General features: G+C 43.8%; 1 protein-coding gene across 1 annotated transcript; it reads right to left on the reverse strand.

Annotated features, from left to right (window-relative positions):
• Positions 1 to 672: 672 nt before the first annotated feature.
• On the reverse strand, positions 673 to 24039 carry LOC149305671 (transmembrane protein 65-like). The gene is made up of 7 exons (XM_089477481.1): positions 23922 to 24039; positions 6581 to 6625; positions 4956 to 5023; positions 2759 to 2813; positions 1781 to 1823; positions 1460 to 1565; positions 673 to 777 (listed from the first exon to the last, which is right to left on the reverse strand). Exons 1-7 carry the CDS (start codon positions 24037 to 24039, stop codon positions 673 to 675), a joined length of 540 nt encoding a protein of 179 aa, XP_089333607.1.
• Between the last annotated feature and the right edge of the window lie 433 nt (positions 24040 to 24472).

A 24472-nucleotide genomic window follows, 5' to 3' on the forward strand; every position in this document is an offset into this window, starting at 1 on the left:
TACCCCACTGTAATATTTAGCTAAATGTTCTTAGAAATGTAGTTGGTTTTTTTGCATGTATGTAAATGTCTAGTTCCTTAACTGGAAAATGTATATACAGATTTTATATTTTGAAGTATCAACGTGGTTATAGACTTTTTTGTTGTTTTTTTTATAGAAAATAAAGCACTGGCATCTACAATCGGGCGCAAGTAACCTGTAGCCCTCCACCGAGCCATCTTCAGCTCATCGATTATCACAATGCAAAAGTGCTGGCTGTGGGCAATAGGGGTTATATTAAAAGCCTAGCTGGACGCAACAAGGTCAGAAATGCTGATCTCTCTAATATAAGACAAGCAGAGCCGACGCGAAGACAAAAAAAAAAATGTGAAAACGCAATAGGCAGCGATCGGCATTTTCAGAAACAAATCTGAAGATAACGGCGTCGGAAAATATATCCCCTACGGGGTAAAAAAATAACAAATCAGTCAACTGGCCAGTGTAGAAAAAGGTTTACTCTTCATTCATACATACAAAGTAAAACTGAAGCCGGGGTAATGGTCACACGTTGAGATGAAGAGTCCCCTGCATGCTGGATATGCTTTTGTTCCCGTGTGGAAGTCCTCGGTTGCTTATTGTTAATAAGATGTCTGCATACTGAGCTGAGGTATGATTTCTTTAGGGTACAAAATGTCAGTTTTTCTTCTCCGCCTTCGCCTTCTCCTCCTCGTCGCTCGGGAAGAAGAGCAGAGGGAACATTCCTAAAATACACCCGATGGCCACTCCTATCGCCTTACCCTAAAAAATAAAAGGGGCAAAAACATTAATGAAACAAACGAAAAATGTCCTTCAAGACTTAGCCAGAATTCCGAAGAGGCTTACGTAGCTTTTACGGCTTAAAAGATTCATTTATTAAAATGTTTAATAATTGGCTTAGTAAACGCCTGGGACTCCTTTATCGCAGCAGAGCCGAGGTTCACTTAGAAAGGGTGGCGGAATCTACGTGAATAATAACCCGTTCTAAAAATCGTCCTCCTAAAGCTGCCACAACCAACTTTCGCCAAAGGGGAGAAGAAGCTTAACGACGAGAAACACGCATGGGGTAGGCAACATGGCTCTTGAATCTAAGACGAGACCGACGGCTGATTAAGTCTAAACATCCGGAAAAATGGGCAGACTGGAGGAGCTGAATGGTTCTTATCTGCCGTCCGATTTTATCATATCGTGACGTATATATCGTCACCGAGTTTAAGCTGCAACATAAACTTTCCATAAGTCACAGAGTGGAAAGTTCCGCAGTACTTTACCCCAAACACCGGCAGGTGCCATCCAGTAGAGATCTGTTGGCACAGTACGGTGTGACAGCGACTCCACAAACTCACAAAATACGAGCGAGCAGCCCAAAACCAGGAGCGCGGGTAGCGTTTATCGCGTCACCGGAGCCACCGATATCAGGGATTGAAACATAAACCCCACGTACCATGTGTGCGCTGACGCGCGTTTGCCACATATCCGCCTGCTTGGGCGTCAGGTCTGGAATCGGTAAACCTAATCTTGAGGATAAAGCTTCGACGTAACCTGCGAGGCTAGAACACAAAGTCACGCGCACGTTAGGAAACATCCATCGCGTCTCCTCGATCATTTCAATTCATTTCCCATTAACCAACAGTCGACATTAGGCGTTCTTTTAATCGTCATTAAACATTACATTTTCTGGGTAATGGAAAAGTACTTGGAAGCAGAACTCGGGGTGTCAGAGATCGTATGAACCGTATGCGAGTTTCCATAGACGGCGACTTACCCGAGTCCAGCCAAATCCGACACTAGATTTCCTAAGGCGGCAGCTGCAAAGACACAGATAACATTTTAGGAGCCGATATAAATCCGCACTCCTACGCGGCGCTTTTACGGCACGCACTTATCCCAAGACTTAATAAATAACGTCCATCAGCACGGCAGAAATATTCTCCTGGCAGACTCTGATAAGTGAGGGACCCCGCAACAAGAAAAAGGGATCCCAGCTACGTGTATAATGATGATCTACGCATGTGGACTAAGCAATCGCCAGACACATGCGCGGTTATCTGCCCCAATTAAGATCACACACACAAAGGAATAAAGAGCATTATTCACCTTTATTATTCTAGCCTGTGCCAAAATGATCCGTACGGGTTTTACACTAGTGATTTTTGCAAATACCGATAAAAGTGCTCATGTAATACAAGAGTACCCAACACGTTGCGGAAACTGAAAAGCATCCTGGCCACAGGCCGGAGTAATAGCGACCCGTAGACATTCACGAGCTGTGTTATTATGTCATATTCCCCATCTAAGGAGTTTATTTTAAATAAAATTAAAAAAAAATTTGCCGAGTAACTCCATAACCCATTATGATTTAAGAGGATATTTACCGGCGTTCCCTGCCGAGTATATTACGTCGGAATTAGCGCAGCTATTTATCAATCCCAATCCGCTGGAATTAAGGTTTTATGCAAACGTGGAGTACAAACAGTTCTATCCTCCTGCTGAACAAAGTCTCAATTTTAGCCAAACTCTAGATTAACAAAAGATGAAGTTTAGAGCGTTGAAACCTTTCGATCACTTGTGATCCTTGTGATCCCTTCATAAAAAGGCCCACATTTCATCTGGTTTCATTGCGGTTACTATGAGAACGCGCCGCGCAGGTTCCGGTGTAGAAATTCAGCTTCAGTCCCGGGACTGACCTCTGTGTAAAACATCTCAAAAAGAAAAGCCACAGCACGTGTGTGGCTACACTTACCCGCCATGGTAGAGATTCCTAGAACGACACCAATAGACAATTCTATTTGCGTTCCCTGCAATTAAAGAACAGACAATCGTTAGAACGAGCCGCTGACGGCTTTCATGTATTCCGTAAAATTTATTTCATTCCATAGACTTTCATTAGTCAGAGTGTCCTGCTGAGACTAAGACTTTCTAATGTCGTATCAGGAGTCGGGGTGTTTGTCTAGTAGATCGGGCCAAGATAACTGAACCGGATAATATTATGCAATATTTTTGAAAATTAATAGTCTTTTAATCTAATACCAACAATAAAAATTGTGGTATTTTGTTTCAAAATTCCCAAATCCAGTAAGTTTGTCAGTGGTAACCCGTTTACTGGAGATGCTAGTTAGGTGAGACAAAAAAAACAGGCACTGATAGGCTGCAGGTCATTATTGCCATAGCAGCAGACTTTTTCTACACAATTACCGTTGCTGCTGAAGTAAGCCAGTTAACGCTCGCCCTGGAGGAATGCTCAGTTTAGGGGATAAAGAAAATCCCTAAAATATTATTACAAATATTCAAAGGGGTTTAAATATTACAGAAAGAAAAAAAACCCTGCGCTCTCGCAAGTATGTTTATTTTTCCTTCAAACATTTGCAGGCGACCCAACCACACTCAATGAGTGAGAAGCGCTCCTGGTGATAGAGGGATGATGGGAATTGAAGTATAATATCTGGTGACAAACGTTAGATTATCGGAATTAGTATATATAGCAGGGAAGCCAAGCGGATGAGTGCTGGCAGCAGTAATCCCGACACGCCATCATTTACTTGGCAGGGGACGCGGGTAAAGCCAGTTGCTAGTTGCTGCCTGAGGGCTATTAAGCATTTCCATACATGGGGTTTGACCCCCGACTCTCAGGGTAAGGGGCAGATTCTCGGGTCACACAGCCTGGAGCTGACTCTGTCCTATTCTACACGGCTGTGATTTTATATAAGACTCTAAGCGGGTGCTTTCACTCCCAGTATGTCATGGTTGACACCCCTGCTTGAAGGCAGGTGACTTAATCAAGGGTATCTTTAAGTGATGACGAGTCAATGTTTCCGTGAGGACCGTATCAGAGCCGTTTGATTTACACACTTGGCGAGTCTCTTCACGTACTCTTCCTAACAGGCTATTAAAGGGTTAATATTTCAATAGTCTCGGGCTCCCGGGTATGGGCACGCTTTAACGATCGCTAAAATGCTTATTCTTGTGTATTATTATAGAGCTCAAGAACAGAACGTTAATATGGCAGCTGCCGGGGATAAACACGAGGTTTTTATTTATTTTATTCTGCAGTTCCTGTTATATTCGTTTATTTAGTTTATGCAAATGAAAAATCCGGGGGGGTAACAGATCCTCTATAAGGCGGAAGGTCGTTTCACAACTATTTAGGACGTCTTTGCGAAATGACATAAAGTCACCCGGCGATCACCCGACACACAGCTGAAGGGCGCGCGTTAATCATACATGTCACCCCCGCGCTTCTCCTTCCTTGTACCTGACCTTGCAGAGAAAGTCAATCGTGTTACTAAAAAAAGGACATGGGATCAAGACGCAGGCGTCCGCGCCGAGCCCGCAGCTGCTCTGGGTCTCAACCGTTCGCTACGGAGTGTGGACATGGCTTGTCACGCCGAGCACGCAGATCGGGAGTGGGACTCGTTGATAAATAGCTTAACGCCTAATCTCGGGGAGCGTAGGATACGTTATGATCTAATCAGTTCCCTACCCTGACCCTCTCTACCTTCTCCCCCCTCTACCAAACAACAACGAGCCGTTTTACAGTACGGGAAAGACAGCGACGGGGAGGGAATAAACGTGGCTGATACACCCTAGTCCAGTCCACTAATGCTCCGGCCAGACTGGGAATCTGGCTATCACTGCCTGAGAACAGGTGGTTAATGAATTGTTGATTGCGATGCCTGCGCTCAGGTTGGTATATCCAGATGACCACAGAAAGAACCTGGAGAGATGAACCTACTGAGTGTATGGAGAACGTGTGTCTGCGTGTACAGTGGCATGTAGCATGTACCGCAGCGTGTATGTTGCCGCATTAGTGTTTGGAGTAGATACATTTCCAGCTATTCTGCATCAGATAAATGAAATATTTCGCTGGGGCTTTTGGGTTAGTGCAGCCGTGACAGAAGCCACCAGTTATGTTTGAAAGGACGGGCAGAAGTTCATCTTACCGCAGCGATCATGATGGCGTTGTCCAGGAAGCCGAAGCCAACGAATGGTAGTGCATTGTGGATGAAAACTGAAGAAAGAAACAAAACTAAATGAACGAGCAGCACGCTTCACTTACATTACTACGTTACCATGTAGAAGAAGAGAACAAAAAATACACCGGGGAAAAGGAAAAAAAACCCTGGTTGTTACTGATAACGACGAATAAGCCGGTAAGAAGAACCTAGTGAATAGCGTAAGGCCAGACAGCACATTTCTAAGAGCAGGCCAAGTTCTGAAATGTAGAACAGCGGCACGCTGCAAATCCTCCAACATTCTGGTCAGGGGTCATTTTATTATTATTCTCCGCAGGAATTAATCGTTGGCTCTAAAGGAATAAGAGAGGCCGGCACATTTATCTGCCCTGTTGAAGTTGGCGTTTATACAGCGGGGCAGGGTAAAGATCAGAAAGGAGACTGAATAAGGACGCCATGCCCCGGCCAGGCTGTGCCGCTTCACGCCACGCCGCCGACATAATAACTATAATTCCATCCGTCACATCACAGATTTCAGCGATTCCGGAACAGCAGGTTAAACGCCGCTCTGCGCCATCATATACTGGGGGGGGGGGGGTGCGCTGGGAGTTAAACAATACATACGAGACCCCAAATAAAAGCGAGACTCAATCCAGTGTTTTAATGCCTGATAAAAATGATAAATGGCAGGAATGTAAAAAATGTTTAATTCCGTGACATTTCACGTAATGGGGACCTTTAAAGAAAGGGTTTTTTGGTGTTTTTTTTTTATTATTATTGTAATTCTGCCCGGGAGGTATTAAAGTATACTGTTGGCGTCTCATGCTTGCCACCCAATAATTAACCAGCTGCTTTAATTGCTGTGCAGATCACTGGAAAGAGGACTTCTGGGTGTGTTTAGAGGTGCTGTTCCACTCAGAAAACACGTTCATAGCACTCAGCGGCACGATGAGCAAATAAACCTCAACAGATCTGTCATTTTATTGTTTGTTGGAAATGTTAATAGCTTTTCTTTTAGTTTTTATGGGAAGACCTATTAGTTACTGCTTTTGTGTCACCCGACAGAAAAAAAATGAGGTGGCAAAACAGTTAAATAATTACTTAGGGTTTGGGCATCAACAGCACTAGGAATGCTGTTTTTAATGGCTGCTTTTAGGTATAAATGGTTGGAATACAGCAAAGCAGGTGGAACAGCAGCTTTAAAGGGACAGTAGACTCCTGCTGGCAGCCCCACTCAATGCGAATGCCTATTAAATACTTCAACATCACTTACCTGATGCAGAACCTTACCCTGCTCCTCCATGGTCCAAAGATTCTGGACGCTGTGGCAACAAAGTGCTGCCATTCATATCAATAGGATATTTTCCATTCATGCGCATTGTCCAGAATCTACCCCCATGCATTTTAAAGGGACCACGCAGCTAGCACATCTATTGAAATGCACACGATGGCTGAAGAGTCCTTTTAAAAGTACAAATCATTGTTTTTATTCTACTAAATGTATGTCAGTTCTGAGAAATACACTGTCTGTCGCTTTCTGCGCATCATTCTAACACCTATACGGACAGGATCTCTCAACAAAGCGTACGATGTAAAAGGAAGCGCAGGCTCACCGTGCTTTAGCTGTACTGATGATGGTGGGGCAGCTTCCAGCTTTTCTGAAACAGAAGGAGAAGATGGTTAAGAGAACTTGAAACTTGTCCAATTATATTAGATTACTGCTGTACCATTCACAAAAGGCAACTCTCCGGTGAAGAATTACTTCCCCCCGTTTACAGGAGGGAAGGTATTACAGACAGAAACGAATGCAGGAAGGTCCTACGCGCTGCTGAACAATAGATAGTGATCAGTCAATTTACCTTCTGGAGAATGGGATCTGTGTGAAAAGGTAGCAAATCATTTTCATTCCTTCGCCTTGAGTTACCTTCACCCTCCCCCCATCTGTCACCAAAGGGGACAGTAAGTTTAACAATAACTTAATGGGGAGGAATAATTGTGCAGAACCTGGGGACAGGAAGACTACCGCTCCCAGTGGTTTACACAGTGGGTTACTACTGTGTTCTACTGTGCCGAGAAGAACACCGAGAGCCATCACACCAACGTGGCAGACAGCGCTACATATGCGCTACTGCCTATTCCATCTGGAATAAACTGCCTGATCCATCATGTTCCATTTGGAATAATGCAAAAAAAAAAAAAATGTAGAAATTGTAACATCTGTAATAGCCGACAGGCAAAGTGATTGACGGCACATCTGGACACCGAGCCAAGCGTACAGCCTCTAAAACGGCTTCTGAAACACCAGCCATGTCAAAGCCTGATATAAATGGGTTTTACTTCTCAAAACCAACTCCGCCAGACGGAATTCTCCGCGAATGAGAACATCTGACTGTCCTCTGGGAACGCCGGCATCTCTCTAGCTCCGGACCCAATGTAAATCAGCAATATAAAAAAACAGACGCAGCCTGCGACTCCCTGGGCTCTGACGGGGCATTCGTTTAGGAATGGTAATAGGACCTGTGTCGTTTCTAGTAGTTGGCGTGCGCAGAAATCCTATGTTGTGCAAATTTGTTGCTGTCACAGAAGTTTGTGCTCGCTGAATGCTTGTGCAAATGCAAAGTTCAAGATAACCGTGGCCCGGCACTCACTCTCTCGGCTAATAAAACTGTATTCACGCGTTTAATATAATACACTATAAGTGCACTCTGTGAAGTTATGCATTAAGATTTTAATCTATACTTCTAACTACCTTGTTCAGTTTGTTGATCTATTAAATAAAGCATCAAGTTCCCCCAATGTCCATCAATTTGTGTATATATGTATGTGTAAGGTGTTAGTGTGTGTATGGGTAAGTGTATGGCGTCAGAGTGTGTGTGTATTTGTGTATATATATATATACCCCTGTACGTATGGGTAAGTGTATGGCATCAGAGTGTGTGTGTGTATATATATATATATATACACCCATGTACGTATGGGTAAGTGTATGAAGTAAGAGTGGCTGTGTATGTATGTATGTATGTATGTATGTATGTATGTATAAGTATAGAGTTGCCCCTGACCGTCATACCAACCACATCTTAATTTATTCACAGCCCCCACCACAATCATTATCCTCCAACCACCAAATTTCCATCCCTTACCATCATCGGCCCATATTGCATCACAATCATCCCCTCCATCTTCATGCTGTCCAACATAACTTATCATCACCTCCATAACCACCCATCATCTTAATAACCCTTTCCTTAGCGTACCCCCTTCATAGTCATACACACATATTTCTCTCCATCCAGGCGTCTGAGTCTGGCAGTCTGCGGTGTAGTGAGGTCTTCCTTAGAGTGTGTGCTGGTCAGAGGAAGTGACATCATGATGTGACATCATATATGGCGCAGCGCTGACTGGCAGAATCGCAGTGAGAGAAGATCTATGCCTCGATTGGCACAAATCTCTTTTGCAGTGGGAAATGCCCAGCCAATCCGGCCCCGTTAACCATTAGCGCTCAGATTAAGTATGACATAGGCAAATTTAAAGGGACACTCCAGCCACCATAGTCGCCGTAATGAATAAGAAAGACAAGGTCCCTTTAAATTCATCTGGTGTCCCATTTGCAAATGCATGGGGGGGAATTCTGCAGAATCTGCTCATAAGCCTTTGCCCCTTTCCCCATCCCCCATCTATTTGCCAGACAGGAGCTGTGCTCAGCATTTGTACTTTCATGTGCATTAGGGGGGCTTTCTGGGACACTGAAGTATCCTTTTAATGCTCAGCTGATTAAAATGTGTTCTTACCTATAAATACACCGTATAAAACGGTAATTATGTACAAAAAGTGGTCTTAACGCCATAGCAACAAATGCAGTGTTCTTGCTGGTCGCGTCATTCTATTGTTGCTATGGTGATAAAACTTAAAACTTTGCACAAGAATCGCTCTTAATTCGGCAACCTGACCTTTGCTTAATCTCGGTTTACAGGATACGAGTACCGAGGCCAAAATTGGCCCTTTGCAAATAATTTAATAATAATAATAATAAAATATATATATATAAACAGGCTGTGTTAAGCACAAAAACTCACTATATGGAAACCATAAATTCACAGAAATTTGTATCGACATTTTTTTTATTATTACTGTATTTTTTAAAATTCCTGCAGGAAGCAATCATCAGAGCTGGGAGAATTAACACAATTACCGTACTAATTCAGAATGGAGTCTGAACGCTGACTTATTATACGGCTACTAAAAGCTCCTGAGATGCGAAAGTGAGCCGCGGCTCATCCGCCGTCACTACGGGGAGTTTAGATCGTTAATCTCAAAAATGAAAATCGATTCTTGCTCTGAGCGAGCGCAGCAGGAGGTGCCAAATAATGAATTTTTATCCAAAAGGAATGGAGAATTGTTACAACGTATCTGTTCTCCTGCACATTGTTTCCATCGTGAAATCAATCCTTGGTCTCATGGCCAATTACCATCTGAGTCAGCCGTCTCTGAACGGTTCCGCTAAAGACTGAATGGCAGAAATGATGGGCCAAAAATGAAGATATATGTCAAAAGTCCTTATTTTTGGAGTAGGGTTACCCCTAATACCAGTTCAGCAGGCTAGATTGCCACCGGCACAGACGGGTGCTGGCAGAGTCCAATCCAAACGCACATGCGCAGAACAACCACCACCCGTGTTTCCAGTTAGGCTTGTTGTAGTTGTGAGAGAATTAAACAATCTACGTGAATACATCATGGCACAGAATATGTAGCAGCGCTGACCTTTAATCATAATCCACATTTAAAGCTTCACTACTGCGTACGTTTCAAACAGGCATCAGCCACGGGCTACCAATAGTTTGAGAATAAATAATTCATATCTCCGGGCCCTCATGGGGACCTGACCACAGCACAGCGAGCGCTGATCGGACAAATAATACCGGATTCTAAGGCCACTGGACAAGCCTCAGATTGATGAGAGTTTGATTCCAGAAAGCTGCCCAAACCAAGGCATTCTGTATCGGAAATCATGCAGTTAAATAAAACAACTTGTTCCCCACGGCAAACCAGTTTCAACGCAACATGCCACACGTGAAGCAAAGAGCCACCTGACACCATGTAAGCCAGCCGCAAAGCCACTGAGCTCACACTCAAAGAGCAATACCAGCGTCCTCCGGAGCGGCCGCCGGAACCAGAGACGTCTTGCCCGCAAACGATTGGGTCTTAGGATATCGGGAAGCTAGAATTGATTTGAAGAAGACATTTTATACAAACACAAATTATATATATTTACATAAACACACATACATACACACATATACACACAAAGTTTGGGGGAAATTTCCTTGTTTTTGACCGAAAAGCACATTTTGTCCATTAAAATAACATAAAATGGATGAGAAATCCAGCGCAGACGGGGTTAATGTTGTAAATGACTATTGGAGCTGATTTTTAATGGAATCTCTACATAGGCGTACAGAGGCCCTTTATCACTCCCATCACTCCTGTGTTCAATGACCCTTTATCACTCCCATCACTCCTGTGTTCCAATGGCCCTTTATCACTCCCATCACTCCTGTGTTCCAATGGCCCGTTATCACTCCCATCGCTCCTGTGTTCCAATGGCCCGTTATCACTCCCATCGCTCCTGTGTTCCAATGGCCCTTTATCACTCCCATCACTCCTGTGTTCCAATGGCCCTTTATCACTCCCATCACTCCTGTGTTCCAATGGCCCGTTATCACTCCCATCGCTCCTGTGTTCCAATGGCCCGTTATCACTCCCATCGCTCCTGTGTTCCAATGGCCCTTTATCAGACCAATGCAAGCATCCCTTGTAGGGCGGTACCGTACTATAGAGGGTGGTAGATACATGGAACAGCCTTCCTTCCTTCAGAAGCAGAAGGGGCCAATACAGTAAGAGAACGTAAACATGCATGAGGCATACGGCTCCTGAATCTAAGACGAGATTAAGGTCTGAGTTCTGGATGAATGGGCAGACTGGGTCTTCTCTGACATTTAAGTAATAAAGTAACCTGAAGTCTACTACACAACAATCCCAACGACCCTCCTTATAGTGAACAGACCCAAAAGAAAACGAATTAAAGCCGTCGGCGGACATATGTCGGTTGCCGGGCTGCAGCGTCTCAGACAAGGCAGGTCTTATGTCAATAAAGCTTATTTTATTTTTGTTATTATTACCTACTTGTAATCATAAATGCCAACATGCACCAAACTTTCATACCTTCACCTGGCTTATATTACGAGAAAATCAGCCCAGCACCCAGAGACCCAAATACCCCAATGAGTTTGACGGCACAGAGGCTATAAGGACGTCACCGCGATGATGGGATATATATATACGCCTCAAACAATAAATGGAAATATTTTTTCAGATATCAATTGTATTTAATTTGTTTCTGTAAATAATAAATACAAATAAAATAACCAGCGTGTGACATAAGTATCGTCCCCAACAGCAGATTCACTTGTGTAGTTACATGAGCCCTGATCTGAATGGCTGGAAAGAGAATGTTTAATAAAGGACGGGGCATCTCTCATATTATATATTTTTACTTCTTTTTTCCCCAAGACAGAATTTCTGCAAATTTTTCATAAAGTGCTGAACTCCCAGCAACTATTTGCAGAATTATTTATCATTTTAAATTCAGACAATAGAATTGCGAAACACTTTGTTACCATTAGTTGGACAAATGTAAAGTACAACGTGACATGGTTTTTGGTTTTTTTTTTTAATTGAAAACGGATTCCATAAAGACAACTCAAAGCTACCTCCTCATTTCTGTAGCGGGGGAGGGGAGGGTGCATTTGAATTACTTTTAATTTAATTGCATACATTCCATCCTTTCCAAATAATAATCCTTCAGACAATCAAGTTGGGAGACACTTTGTTACCATCGGCTTCATCAAAAGTAAAGTAACAGCGGATATCTCGCCAAAGCACATAATGTGAATCAATTGAGCAGATAGATCATTACATAAAAAAGGTCTTTATCTTAATCCATTTTAAATAAAAAATGGATTCCATGAAGCTCATCTCATCATGCAAGTAACGATATATTCTAGACTGTAAGCTCCTGATCAGGGCCCCCCTTACCTTTAAGTGGAATAGTAAAGTTTAGCCATTGTACAGCGCTGCGGGATATGATGGCGCTATATAAAACAATAAATAAGTCACTAAGAGCATGTGCAGCAGCAGGCGGGAGGGACGAGCTGTGTTTGGGAGCTGTATGGATCGTATAAAGCGCTTCACTCGGGGAGAGACTGTCAGGCGCGGGTAATCACTTCCAGGATTCTATTTATTTTATTCATTCGGCTGCCGGTATTTGGCCATGACGACGTTATGTTCTTTCCATATATAAATTCTTCATTAGAATAATCTTCAACGGCAGCACTGAAATCGGGACGCTGAGGTTGGTTACTACTTAGAAACAAAGTTTGTTTAAAGGGTCACTGTAGCCACTGTAGGGTCCCTTTAAATTTCCATGGTGTCCAACTCGAAAATGCATGGGGGGGGGGGGAGATTCTGCAGAATCGCCCAATATACATTTACCCTTTTGCCCACTCCCCAAGCTATTTGGGACCCTTGAACCAGTCTGGTCTGGCATTGGCTCAGAGAACATCGCGGTAGTCTAGCTAGAACCCAATCGGTGGCGACTAAGGGAGGAGTTGGGTTGCTGCAGCTTCTACTTAAGGTCAATGCTTTATTTATCCATATATCCATATATATATATATATATATATATATATATATATATATATATATATATATATATATATATATATATATATATATATATATATATTCATTTTTTAAAGAATGCATTTTAAAGTCCTCAAGAGTTTAAAGTCCATCCATTTAAACAAAGTGGGAAGTGTGTGTTAATTCATTTCTAATGTATCCATCTATCCATGACTTTATCTCCGGGAATTATTACGTAAATAAGGTTCAAATATTATCGGTTTTAAATAACGAGACTTCTGTTCCAGAACTATATGATGAATAGATGGAAATGTTAGACCTTCCAGAGCCTGTCCAGCTTTTTCCATGTGAACATATTGATTGAACGCCTGTGATTACTACTATTTATTGTTTTATATAACGCCATCATATTCCGTAGCGCTGTACACTGGGTGATAGGATGCGCTTGGCCGGCAGCCCTCACACAAGGGTAAGCGTTTATTTTTTTGGGATGGATCACATGAGGCATCTTAACATAGATTAACATAAACACGATCTGACGTAATATCGGCCAAGAGATTTCTAAGCGAGGCAGCTTCCGACAACACCGGGCTTAAGATGCACGCAGCGTAACCGTTTAACATTACGAGGGCTCTGTATGCACTGAAACCACTTGGATGAAAGATCTGGAAAAGCAGAGCCAAGAAAAGGTCAAGGAATCGGGAGCAGCAGAATGGACTTCAAAGATACTGTGCCATTTATACAGAGCTCGTGGGTTTGATTCCTTCTGTTAGCCTACAAATAATGCAACTGTATTAAATACCGTATTTGCTCGATTATAAGACGACCCTGATTATAAGACGACCCCCCAAAATCTGAATATTAACTTAGGAAAAAAGAAAAAGGCCGACTCCTCAAGGTAAGTTAGGATAAGGAGAAGTAGGGGGGGGGGGTAGTTTGAAGGGGCAGAGGGGGGGTAGTTTGAAGGGGCAGAGGGGGGGGTAGTTTGAAGGGGCAGAGGGGGGGTAGTTTGAAGGGGCAGAGGGGGGGTAGTTTGAAGGGGCAGAGGGGGGGGTAGTTTGAAGGGGCAGAGGGGGGGGTAGTTTGAAGGGGCAGAGGGGGGGTAGTTTGAAGGGGCAGAGGGGGGGTAGTTTGAAGGGGCAGAGGGGGGGTAGTTTGAAGGGGCAGAGGGGGGGGTAGTTTGAAGGGGCAGAGGGGGGGGTAGTTTGAAGGGGCAGAGGGGGGGGTAGTTTGAAGGGGCAGGGGGGGTAGTTTGAAGGGGCAGAGGGGGGTGTAGTTTGAAGGGGCAGGGGGGGTAGTTTAAAGGGACAGACGGGGGGGTAGTGAGGGGGGGGCGCTAGAGGAGTAGTTCGCACAGGGCGCCAGAACACCTAAGGCCGGCTCTGTACATCTTGGGAGCAGCCACCTTAACTCCAGTTCTGCAGATCTGGATGATTATTCCTCCTCATTAACCTGTCTGGCTACATTAAAAGGTTTGTCTTAAGAATGCATATTAAAGTACTCCAAGTGCTTTACAAAAAAATAAATATAAAAATGCACAAAATTGACACTGCCCTCCTCCTTTGTGGTCCGACATATTTTGCAACTGATTGACTGCTTTGAGGCAGCCAATCAATGGAGGGGGGGGGCTTTCCAAGCGTGCGCAGGGGGTCTGAGCTGACCACTGCCTGCTGCGTTCTCTAAGCCAGGGTAATGCATATTCGCAACATTTAGGGTCCATGCAGCTAAACGATGCGTTGAACACTAGGTACCCTTCCAACACCGCAGCGATAGCAACGCAAAATGATATGGGAATCCCGCTTTAAATGCACACCCTTTTCTAAAGTTTGTTATTTTGAGGGGGGGGGGGGGTTGTTGTTTTGTTTTTAGAAAGGTGAATCCCAGAATGTATTTTTTAAAGTATGGTTAAACATCATCTAGCGTAGTTTTTAAAAACCGTTTTGTAAAGCGTTGGCTAAAAGTACGAGAGATAAAGGAGGCTGCTGAATAAAGCTCTGCAGTCAGCACTGTATAAAAACTGCTGGCACAGGCGTCGCGGAACACAATGACGGGACGATCAGGAACGATGATGGATAGCAACAATAAAACAGCCATCATTCATCAAAAGCTGGATCGCCCAAAAAAAAAAAAAAAGCCGAAAAAGGAACCAAACCTGCTCTGATTTGCGAAACGCCGATGTTACCTAGTAATCTGCTAGGATAACCCGGATTACGCACGGACTAGATACAGGGCAGTGGATTTTAGATGAGCTTCTTCTGTAGCCGGGCAAGCTTGTATTTACTAAAGTCCGCTGCCTAACTTGGTCTGGTGACAAAAGAGTGGGGTGCGATCCACCGAAAGATGTCAGATGCTCCTCAACAAGCGGCGATGGTAAAGGAAACGCAATGATTATCTCGTTATGAGCAGATAAAAATAGCTCAACCGCTAAACGCTAAGGAGTTTCTGCGTGTGAGAGGGTATAATGTATTCAAGCCGCTAACAAACAGCCCATCTGCTCATTACATGACGCGCGGCAATTTGTGGTCAAACATAACGTATTTAGACCTTCAAAGAATAAAAACAATAAAAAGGCACCCACAGTGCTAAGAGCTACAACGTCGCACCACTAATGGCCTCCTTTATACATGGCAGCCCGCGGACAACGATAGCCCCTCAATGCATTTGGCTGAGCCGCCACTGAACCCATCATCCCCTGGATACAGGTCATGGGATGAGGGCACATTATTCCCTAGGGGCAGTAAAATCATCTTTTATTAGTTTTATTATATTCAAGGGACATCCTTACACATTACTTTCCCCCCTACGGATACCTAGTCCAGCACAAAATGTGCATCGCGTCAGGCGGTTAAACATACGTCTTCGTTATTTCCCAGTGTGTGCCAAACCAGATAAATTACCAAAACAAAATATTCTTCTTAAAAATCTCAGAGTGTCCTTAGAAAGCGTATTCCAAAAGTAGTCGTAAACGTAGATTGCACACAAAGCCTATTTAGGTGACAGCAGACATATGTATGTACATACATTCATAGAAACTTATATTTGTGCGAGTTCTTTATTTTGGTTATTGACCTGTAATGTCGCTTATATCCATGTCCTGCTTGTAGGTGGCGATCGAACAACTTTTCATGGATGGTGCCGACTGATCAAACAGTAAGCGGCCAGCACACGGGCGCCTTTGTTTAATTCTGGCAGCCTTACTAGGTTGCGGGCACCGTACACCGATCCCTGCCCGCATTCAAAACAACATTCAGCTAGATGCAACTCATCGGCAACCCTACAACGCATGGAAAATATATATATATATTTAATATTACTCAAAGCCACAGTGTGTGTGTGTCGGTGCCACCGTGTCACGAGACAGAGAGAAAGACATTTCATGGCCAACCGCAAATGAGCCTAAATTCCGAGTGGCCCAATACACATTTCGATAACTCACTGCGTTAAATCCCTTTTGCGTTGTAGCACAAAAGCTCTGACTTCCAGCCACGTAGCGGGGGAACACATTCTATAAGTTTATGGCCACTGCTCTCGCCAGCATGCACTTCCATATTTATTGTCCCCCACGGCCAATTCCTCACCTGAAGGCCGTTCCAAGTTGCTTCCAATAACTCTCCGTAACAAGAAATCCAATGTTGCCATCGGTCCCCTTAATCCTGCTGCAAACGCAGATAATTAAAGCGGGGATATCAGCGTTTTGCTGCGTATCACACACCAGCTAATAAAACAGATTACTGCCGGAGCGGCTCCGCCGGCAGCGGAAGGATTATCACACAGACGGATATAAATAGCTCAGAGACTTGGCGTTTGGTGTACAATAAATGAAAGGAACAGGCATTCACTAACCGGGAAACACAAACCAGGGCGGCTTTATTTTGTCTTGTAATTAAACCAGCATGAAGGAGCGGCACCAAAACCCAACACAGACTATCCTAAAACCATCGCGCAGAAAGCTTGCTGCTATCGAGAACACCAAATAATAACCTCAGACCATCAGTCCGGACAGCGCTTGTTGACATACCCTGGTGCATTTACCTGGCTCTCGGCCTGACCCAAGCAGCCCTTCCCTACGGCCATTGTCATCACTGCAGAGTGCTGGGATATGATGTCATATGCCATCGCTCCGTGACATAAGCACGTGAAACCTCTTGGAAGCATCTTTTAAAGCAGGGCTCCATCGCAGACATTGTGCCATAAACACACCAATCGGTTTGGCACATTGGTTACATTACACCATCTCACGGTTAACGCCACACATGAAAGCTGCACATCAGGGGTTAATGACACAAAAGATTGATTGGGTAGAGGGCATCTGTGCTGGGAGGGTTACTTACAACGTATCGGCTACATTGTATCCAGTCTGCCGGTAGGGGAGGCTGCCTGCTCCTTTGGGCCGAGACCGGCGGCATTAATTGGTGTAATCATGCATTAAGATTACACGTGAAGGGTTAAGATCATACATTTTTTATGCAGGGAATTAGGTTCCAGCATTTTTCCTCCTGCAGACGCAGACCGTTTTCTGTCTCATCTGCCAAAGCAGCGGAGAAACGGTTTCAAATAAACGACCGCATTCTGTAAACTAAAAATGTGGCCGCAGGCTTCATTAATCACTAGAAGCTGGTGCTAAATTCCACAGATCCGCTCCTACAATCCAACCAAATGAAGAAAAAATAAAGATCCAAAGTACTTTTTCTGCACAAATTATGCGCAATTCAATTACGATAATGGAGAGTTGCTCTAAATATCCCCGAGTGCAGTTGGTACAGTTAGAAAACCAGAATAAGGATATTAATATTATCTTCTGATTATTTAAATCGGTAATCACAGACGATTAGAGAGGCAATTACACTTGTTTCGCTGCATCAATGTTGGGGCATTTACCAGCAGACACTCTCCAAGGGGTCACAAGTTACTGCTCATGTACTCCCCAGTGTGCTCCTCATGGGTGGGTCATTTCTGCCAGCATCAGAGAGAGGGAGGGGCTAGGCTCTGAGTTTGATCAGTGAATTTACTGTAACAACTTTACCTTTCTTTTAATACACCTCCAGATTCTGCATGAATGATGTTCCCAATTGCTTAATTACCTCATCTAGATATAAAATGCTGCTTAAAGGCCTTGTGCCCCCCACCCTACCAGAATCATACCCCGGTTTGGGTTCATTATGTTGCGAGGGGTACCTGACAAAGTTATACCAATGCCGACATCAGAAATGTTGGGGGGGTAAGCAGCGGCACCCAGTATTTCAACACAGCCTGTGGTTCCTGGGTGAGCAAAGGGGAAGGCTCAGCAGCAGCCCCCCAGAGCATTTCACCTAGAAATCCTCTGCATGACCCGGGACGGCCAGACAGAATTCTAATATAAAAAATAATCTAATATAGAAGAAAATAAAACGACTTCCAGGAAATATATAACATTTGTTTCGAGCAAACTTTCGAGTAACCCTCTCTCCCTCGTAAAAGTAAAATAATGACTTCTTACAACACCGAGCGGTTTAATTATCTGCAGTGTCCAATAAAAGGCTGAGCCAAAGTATGATTTATTGATAAAGCGGCCAATTATCCTCCATCGTGGGATGCCTGACACCGGCCTATATATAATTTTACGTTTTTTAAATGTTCTCTCTGGAGTTTAAACTACCAGACACCCCCTATAGCCCGGTGATCTCCTATATGTAGCCCCTCATCACTAATCGCTCTCCCGGAGCTCATGAAATCACGGGAGGAATCACGGGAGGAGGACGCTGGCACGAGGTTGAGGAGCAGTGACGCAGCCCCCTTTGCCACACATAGGAGAACCCCGACAGCAACTGCTCGGCCAGCCACCTGCCGCCTCATCCTGCATTCAAGGTAGCAGTGAAAGCTTCAGTGAATTAACGGCTGACAATCACATCCGCTTCTCTCGCCAGTTACTTCCAGCTCCCGGAAAAGAACTGTTTGGCCGTGCCTTCCATTACTTTAACAATTAACAGTCCTCTTAAACGCCCCTTTATCCCACAGGACCCTGCCTGCCGGGCCGCCAGCCTTCAACTTGACTGATGAGGATGAAACAGAACAACTCTCCTATTGTGCAACACACACTACCATTCAAAAGTTTGGGGTCACTTAGAAACGTCATTGTTTCTACCTTTCGTCCTTTAGGATGTACCGGTTGACAGTGAACACTGGTACACCGTCATTGAAGCAATAGTGGATTACGCTATCTGGCATTCCCTTCCGGTGGGTGTCGCTACCGACATCAACTGAAAGTTAACCTGAAGATAGGAAAGCCTCAGCAGGATCTTTCTAGACCCTGCTGGGTTCCGCCATTGCTCCCCATGCTGGCTGATCGCACATATTGCAATCCTCGAGGCTATGGAGCCCTGCTTGCTGATCACAGTGTGATCATCCCCCAAAGGGATATCGAGCCATACTGCACTATGGCAAAAAATTAAATGGAAAATAAATTTTAAAAAAATTAAAAAAAAACAAAAAACGCCCTGTTAGTGTTATAAGTGAAAAATATACTTTTTTAATAAATCACAGCCTCGGAGCTCTTACGTCAATAGCAATAATATTACAACTATGTCATATAGGGTAATATGCACAGCATGGATGTGGCTCATGTGGGGTATGACTGCTGTAAGCAGGAGATGTTGCTGAAGATAAACTGGGTCATTGTTTAGCTCTGCCAGGTACAGCACATTTAATTGAAGCAAGATTTTTTTCGTCACTAATAATTATGTTCTATGTATTTCTAAGATTTTTAAAGAAGAACAACATTTTGTATAACTTGAGGAGCCGGTTCATCAAATATTTAAAAGGGGGTTTATGGTTTATCAAATATATGGTTAAAAATTACAACCCCCCCACCAGGCAAAACAAAATACATACAGTGCCAAGAACTTTTTAGGCCATGACTACATTTTCTAACACAAAGTCAGCCACAATTTTTCAGAGCAAACCTCTCCACTACAAATGGATAACAGTGCCGTATGGATTTCATTTTTAAGGTCCACAAAGAACATATATATATATATATATATATATATATATATATATACACACACACACATATATATAAAATCCACTACAGTTATACGTATATGGCGAGACGAGGTATCCTGGCCCTGCGCAGCGACACCAGATTCCATGCTGCCCAAACTGTCTTTCAGTATAATTGGACTTATTTCTTGGCATTCCATATTCTTCTCTACAGAAGACATATAACCAGATCCTGAATATGATGAGTTAATACTCCAAACCCCATAATTGGGGGGGGGGGGCACTTTTTGAGCCACACCACAATATCACATCCAATACATTATATGTAGTAATATAGTAATATCCACAATTCTTTTTAGAAAGCTTCTTTCGCCTTCCCCATCGAGGCAACAGCTGACAACTATAATGCCTACCATCCTTCTTACTGCCGCAGAATATGCCTCACGCGCTGTATAAGAAGCCTCAAAGAAAAGCATTGCGGAGATTGTATGTAATGAAAAGAGCAAAAGCAAATAAACTATAGCTTTTATGGTGTGAGAGAAAAGGTTTGGGAGATAACTCGGGGAAGTATACTGTCATTCGGGAGATTACGCAGGATGGCAAGCCGTGCCGTCTCATTTCCAAATCACAGGGGAAACATAGAAGTGAAGCCGACTCCGTGTAACTGCTTTCCGTAAGAATGACGCACGATGTCACATCTTGGAGCATCAAAGAGAGGTTATTGGCACGCGTGACGTGTAGGACACGTGGAGGACACAGTACAGGGGCAGCACACACTAAGCTCCTCCGTACCGGAGGGTGTTCAGCCGTAGATTTAAGACTAAACTGTTCATTTTTGATACACAGAGGTCTGAAGTGTTGAGGTTCTGCGAGAAGTGGAAGTGCAGACGGGATAGCGCCGATTCCAAGCGTCTCCTTACCGCATGATCATAAACGAAGAACCAGAGCCTATGCTAAACAATACAGAACTAAGTTTGTTTTGGTGTCTATTCACTAAACTTCACGATACATTATGAGGGGCCAACCCAGTGAGCTTCTGCTGCAGGGAGACCTTGGCTGACCCTGCGTAATGTATAGGTAAATCCATGGCATTTCTCCAAAGTCTCCACGTCCGTCGAAGTTTACATTATACGGGACCAGCTCAGCCCATCACACCGGAGAGAAAAAAGTGAAGCGAGGGAGTTGGAACACAACCTGGTAGCTCTCCATTTAGTGAATAGTCCACAAGGTTAATCCTGCTAGATGTAAAGATATCACAATAGCTCTCTGTAAATCACCTATATTACCAGGTAACACAACGTACTACAAAGTTCTTTGCTGAGCACACGCTGTGACATCATACGTTGGCGTCCAACCTGCGGCCCTCCAGCTGCTGCAGGACTACATCTCCCATAATGCTCTTTCAGCTAAGGGGCTGGCTGAGGAGTATAGGAGATGTAGTCCTGCAGCAGCTGGAGGGCCGCAGGTTGGCCATCCCTGTTACATAAATTGCGAACCCGGGAATAAAATAGCTTTCGGATTTTCCCTTAAGGTTAGGAAAGCATTTGCTGCCACGTATTAGTCACTCTGACTCTCGAACGGTACGCTGTAATCACGGTCACGCGCGTTCAGACCTATGATTCAGTCCACAGACTTCTGTATTTCCACCCCGATCACATGCCGTCCCCTCCCTCACTGCTAGAGACGCTGGAAAGAACGAATAGCCGCCCTTCCACGCGCTCGCACAATCAGGGCTCGCAATTCTGTTTCCACTTATAGAACAAAGAATGTCTGTACATAAAGACCGAATAAACACTGGATGCGCGGAGCAGAAGGAGATGCAGTAAGAAGAAGAGAAATCCGCCTTCTGGAGATTAATATTTTTAGTCCTTGTGATGCAGACCCTTTCATTTTACGCTTTCACAACAAAACGCAGAATTACAAATATCAATCCTATAAACCATCCAGCGGCCAAACCCGGCCCAGAAATAATTCTTTAATAATGTAAAATCTTGTCTCATTTATATGGTTTTTTTTTAGGGAAAGATTAACTGTCATGTGACACAAAAGCAGCCACTGACAGGTTGTTGCCATAGAAGCATTTGTCCAATAAGTACACATTCACTGTATACACGATTAGAGCGTGCCATAAAACTATTCATGCTTTGTCAGCCCCTTGTCTGCTGCAGTAAGCCCCCCATCCGTGCTTTATGCTCCACCAGAGCTCATTAACCCATAAAGTTCATGCTGATGCTTAAATATTCCTCCCATTATGCTCTTCCATGTTACGGGAGCCGGTTTAGATGCATATGGAGACATGGGAGAGGGTAATAAGTGTCATATTATAAACAGAGGGATAATATATGGGTTATCGGTCCTTGCGCTGGGCTCAGACTATTGCAAAGTCGGCACAAAGGCGTCACTAGGCTTCGAGAAAATGACTGCAAAGAAGCGTCAGGGGTCCAGCAGCTCAGTCATATTTTTGATGTTTACCAATTGGGTTTCCAAAAAATATACATTGTTGCAACCCAAAGCAATATGCACAATACGCTATACAGCAACACCATAACGCATCTCTCAACAACATCTCACTACATCTCAGGATGGATTCAGCTCCTCGAGCAGAAGTTAATAGGAACGCAAGGCCGGTTCTTCTGACCTCGCAGGCGGGGAGATATCTGCCGGTACTGAGAGGTGTCAAGAAATCACAGCAAAAAAAGCTGCTGATCATATGGATCCAGACGCTAATTAATTTCATTACATAAAACTGCCAAACACCAACAGGTAATTAAATAAGCCCCTCTACTGGGGAGGAACAACACTAATAATATTCACATTTGGTTTTCTTAAACAACAGAACATCCTTATATACAGATATACGTCAAGATTGATTAGCCAGAGGAATCAATGGGATTAACCCATTCAGGGCAGATGTGTGTGTTCACAGGTTTACAATACAATGCACAGCACACACATCTCTGACCCCGTTGCCGGTATGCGAACAACGCCTCTGGACATCTAAAGTGACCTATATTTGGGCCAATAAGGAATTTAGTTATAAACCGTACCTTAAGGCTTCGATGTATTCGGAAACCAACCCTCACTTATTTACGATAAGTCTATAGCATTGTAATTAATTGCCACATATTTGTTTTGAAATAATAAAATATGGAGGGGAAAAAAAGATGTTTCGGCCATTACGGTAATTTCTTGCACCTTCTCTACGTAGAGGAACCCAATACAAATGGAAACATCACCGATATACGGGAAGCTGAGGAGCAGGAGTATCAATGCTCGGTTACCCCCATCATATTGGTAGCAGATAGGGCATACATCTACTAAATACTACTTCCGAAATTTACTCCTACACCCATTTCTATACGAGCTGTAAAGCTATACAAACATAACCAAGGAGGCAGCCCAGAATTATTTGTCACAGAGATTAAATAAATACATTTAAATAAGTATATCCTCATAGCCCATGCTAGAAGTGAGGAATTTGCCATTCTTTGACACGTCTTCAAACAGGGGGTTAGTAAAATGTTCTGTTCTCTTTAAGCTTAACTCGAAGGTTATGGTGCTCCCCAAATGAATCAGGGTGTCGATCAGAGTGAATGCAGAAGCCTTTCAGTACAGGGAAAAGGAACTTGGTTGTATTTATATTTGCCTGCATTTTAATATTTACATTTACAGCAACAAGTTACCATCGAGCGTTATTCTTTGCCTGCGGAAGTCAGGTGGATTAAACTAAAAAGTTGCAAAATTACTACATCATGGAACTGCTCAATTAAGAAAGATAATTTTGAATGGTTACTCTCGGGCGAGCACGTAGGACCCTTATAGCGGCAAGTCTCAGACACAATACAGGACTCATCACCGACCTCCCACCTCGGAGATCCTGCCAGATCTTCAGAGGTGGACCTCGGAGTCAGAGCACTGCCACGAACACAAGGACAATACAAAATAGTCTACTGAAATCAGGACTTCATGACCATCCATGGCTTTACCTTCTCTTCCACCACGTTCAATGTGATGGCCTCTGAATGCCATCTACACACGGCAGGCTTTTTAAGATCTTGAGGAGATCTTAAATTCTGAGTCAGATGAATGCTGAGATTGGCCAATCAATGTGTCGAATACAAAGTCAAATACTAGATTAGTAGCAATAATGATATAAGGTTTCCGGAATACAAAATTATTATTAACTATTACCCCATACAGGAAGACAAAGACAGGGACTGCCCTTGGAAATCCAGGACAGGTGGATGGTTTCCACAATGAGCATGACGTTCTCACCTTGTGCTATAGCTATGGATTCAAATCTGTGCAGCTCTCGCAGCAAGCAACTCCTCTCTGTGGCATGAAGGCTGTAGATAAAGTCTCTGGCACCTTGTCCTGTGTTAAGGGGCTCCATGGGCTCCTTCCTTGGGTGCGTGCCCAGCAGCCTGCAGCCTGGCACTGCCACGTCCTGACGGCACCTCAAGCGGCCCTTTCCAAGCCAGCTCCATGGCTTCACGGACACAGCTGGGCGCAGAGCAGTCCGACTCAACAAGGGTAGTATGGACATTATACTATGGGCAGTAGGAACCAGCAGCTAATACAATGTGTTCAGGTGTGTGTGTGTGTGTTTGTGTGTTCCAATGTATCCGCTGTCAGTGCTCTCTCTCTATATATATTATTAGTGAATCACAGCTTGCATACACTTACACAATATGTCAGCATTTAGAAATATGCATAGGTTTCTTTAAATAAACTATACTTCTAACGGCTAGAGAATAAGGCTTTTGCCAGTTTATCGCTTAATATGTAAGCCTTTTCCAGACACAGCCTATTACTGCTGATGGAAG

The sequence above is a fragment of the Sceloporus occidentalis genome, unplaced genomic scaffold, assembly GCF_023333645.1.
Source record: "Sceloporus occidentalis isolate IW3139 unplaced genomic scaffold, rSceOcc1.0.p SCAF_11, whole genome shotgun sequence".
NCBI classification, from domain to species: Eukaryota; Metazoa; Chordata; class Lepidosauria; order Squamata; family Phrynosomatidae; genus Sceloporus; species Sceloporus occidentalis.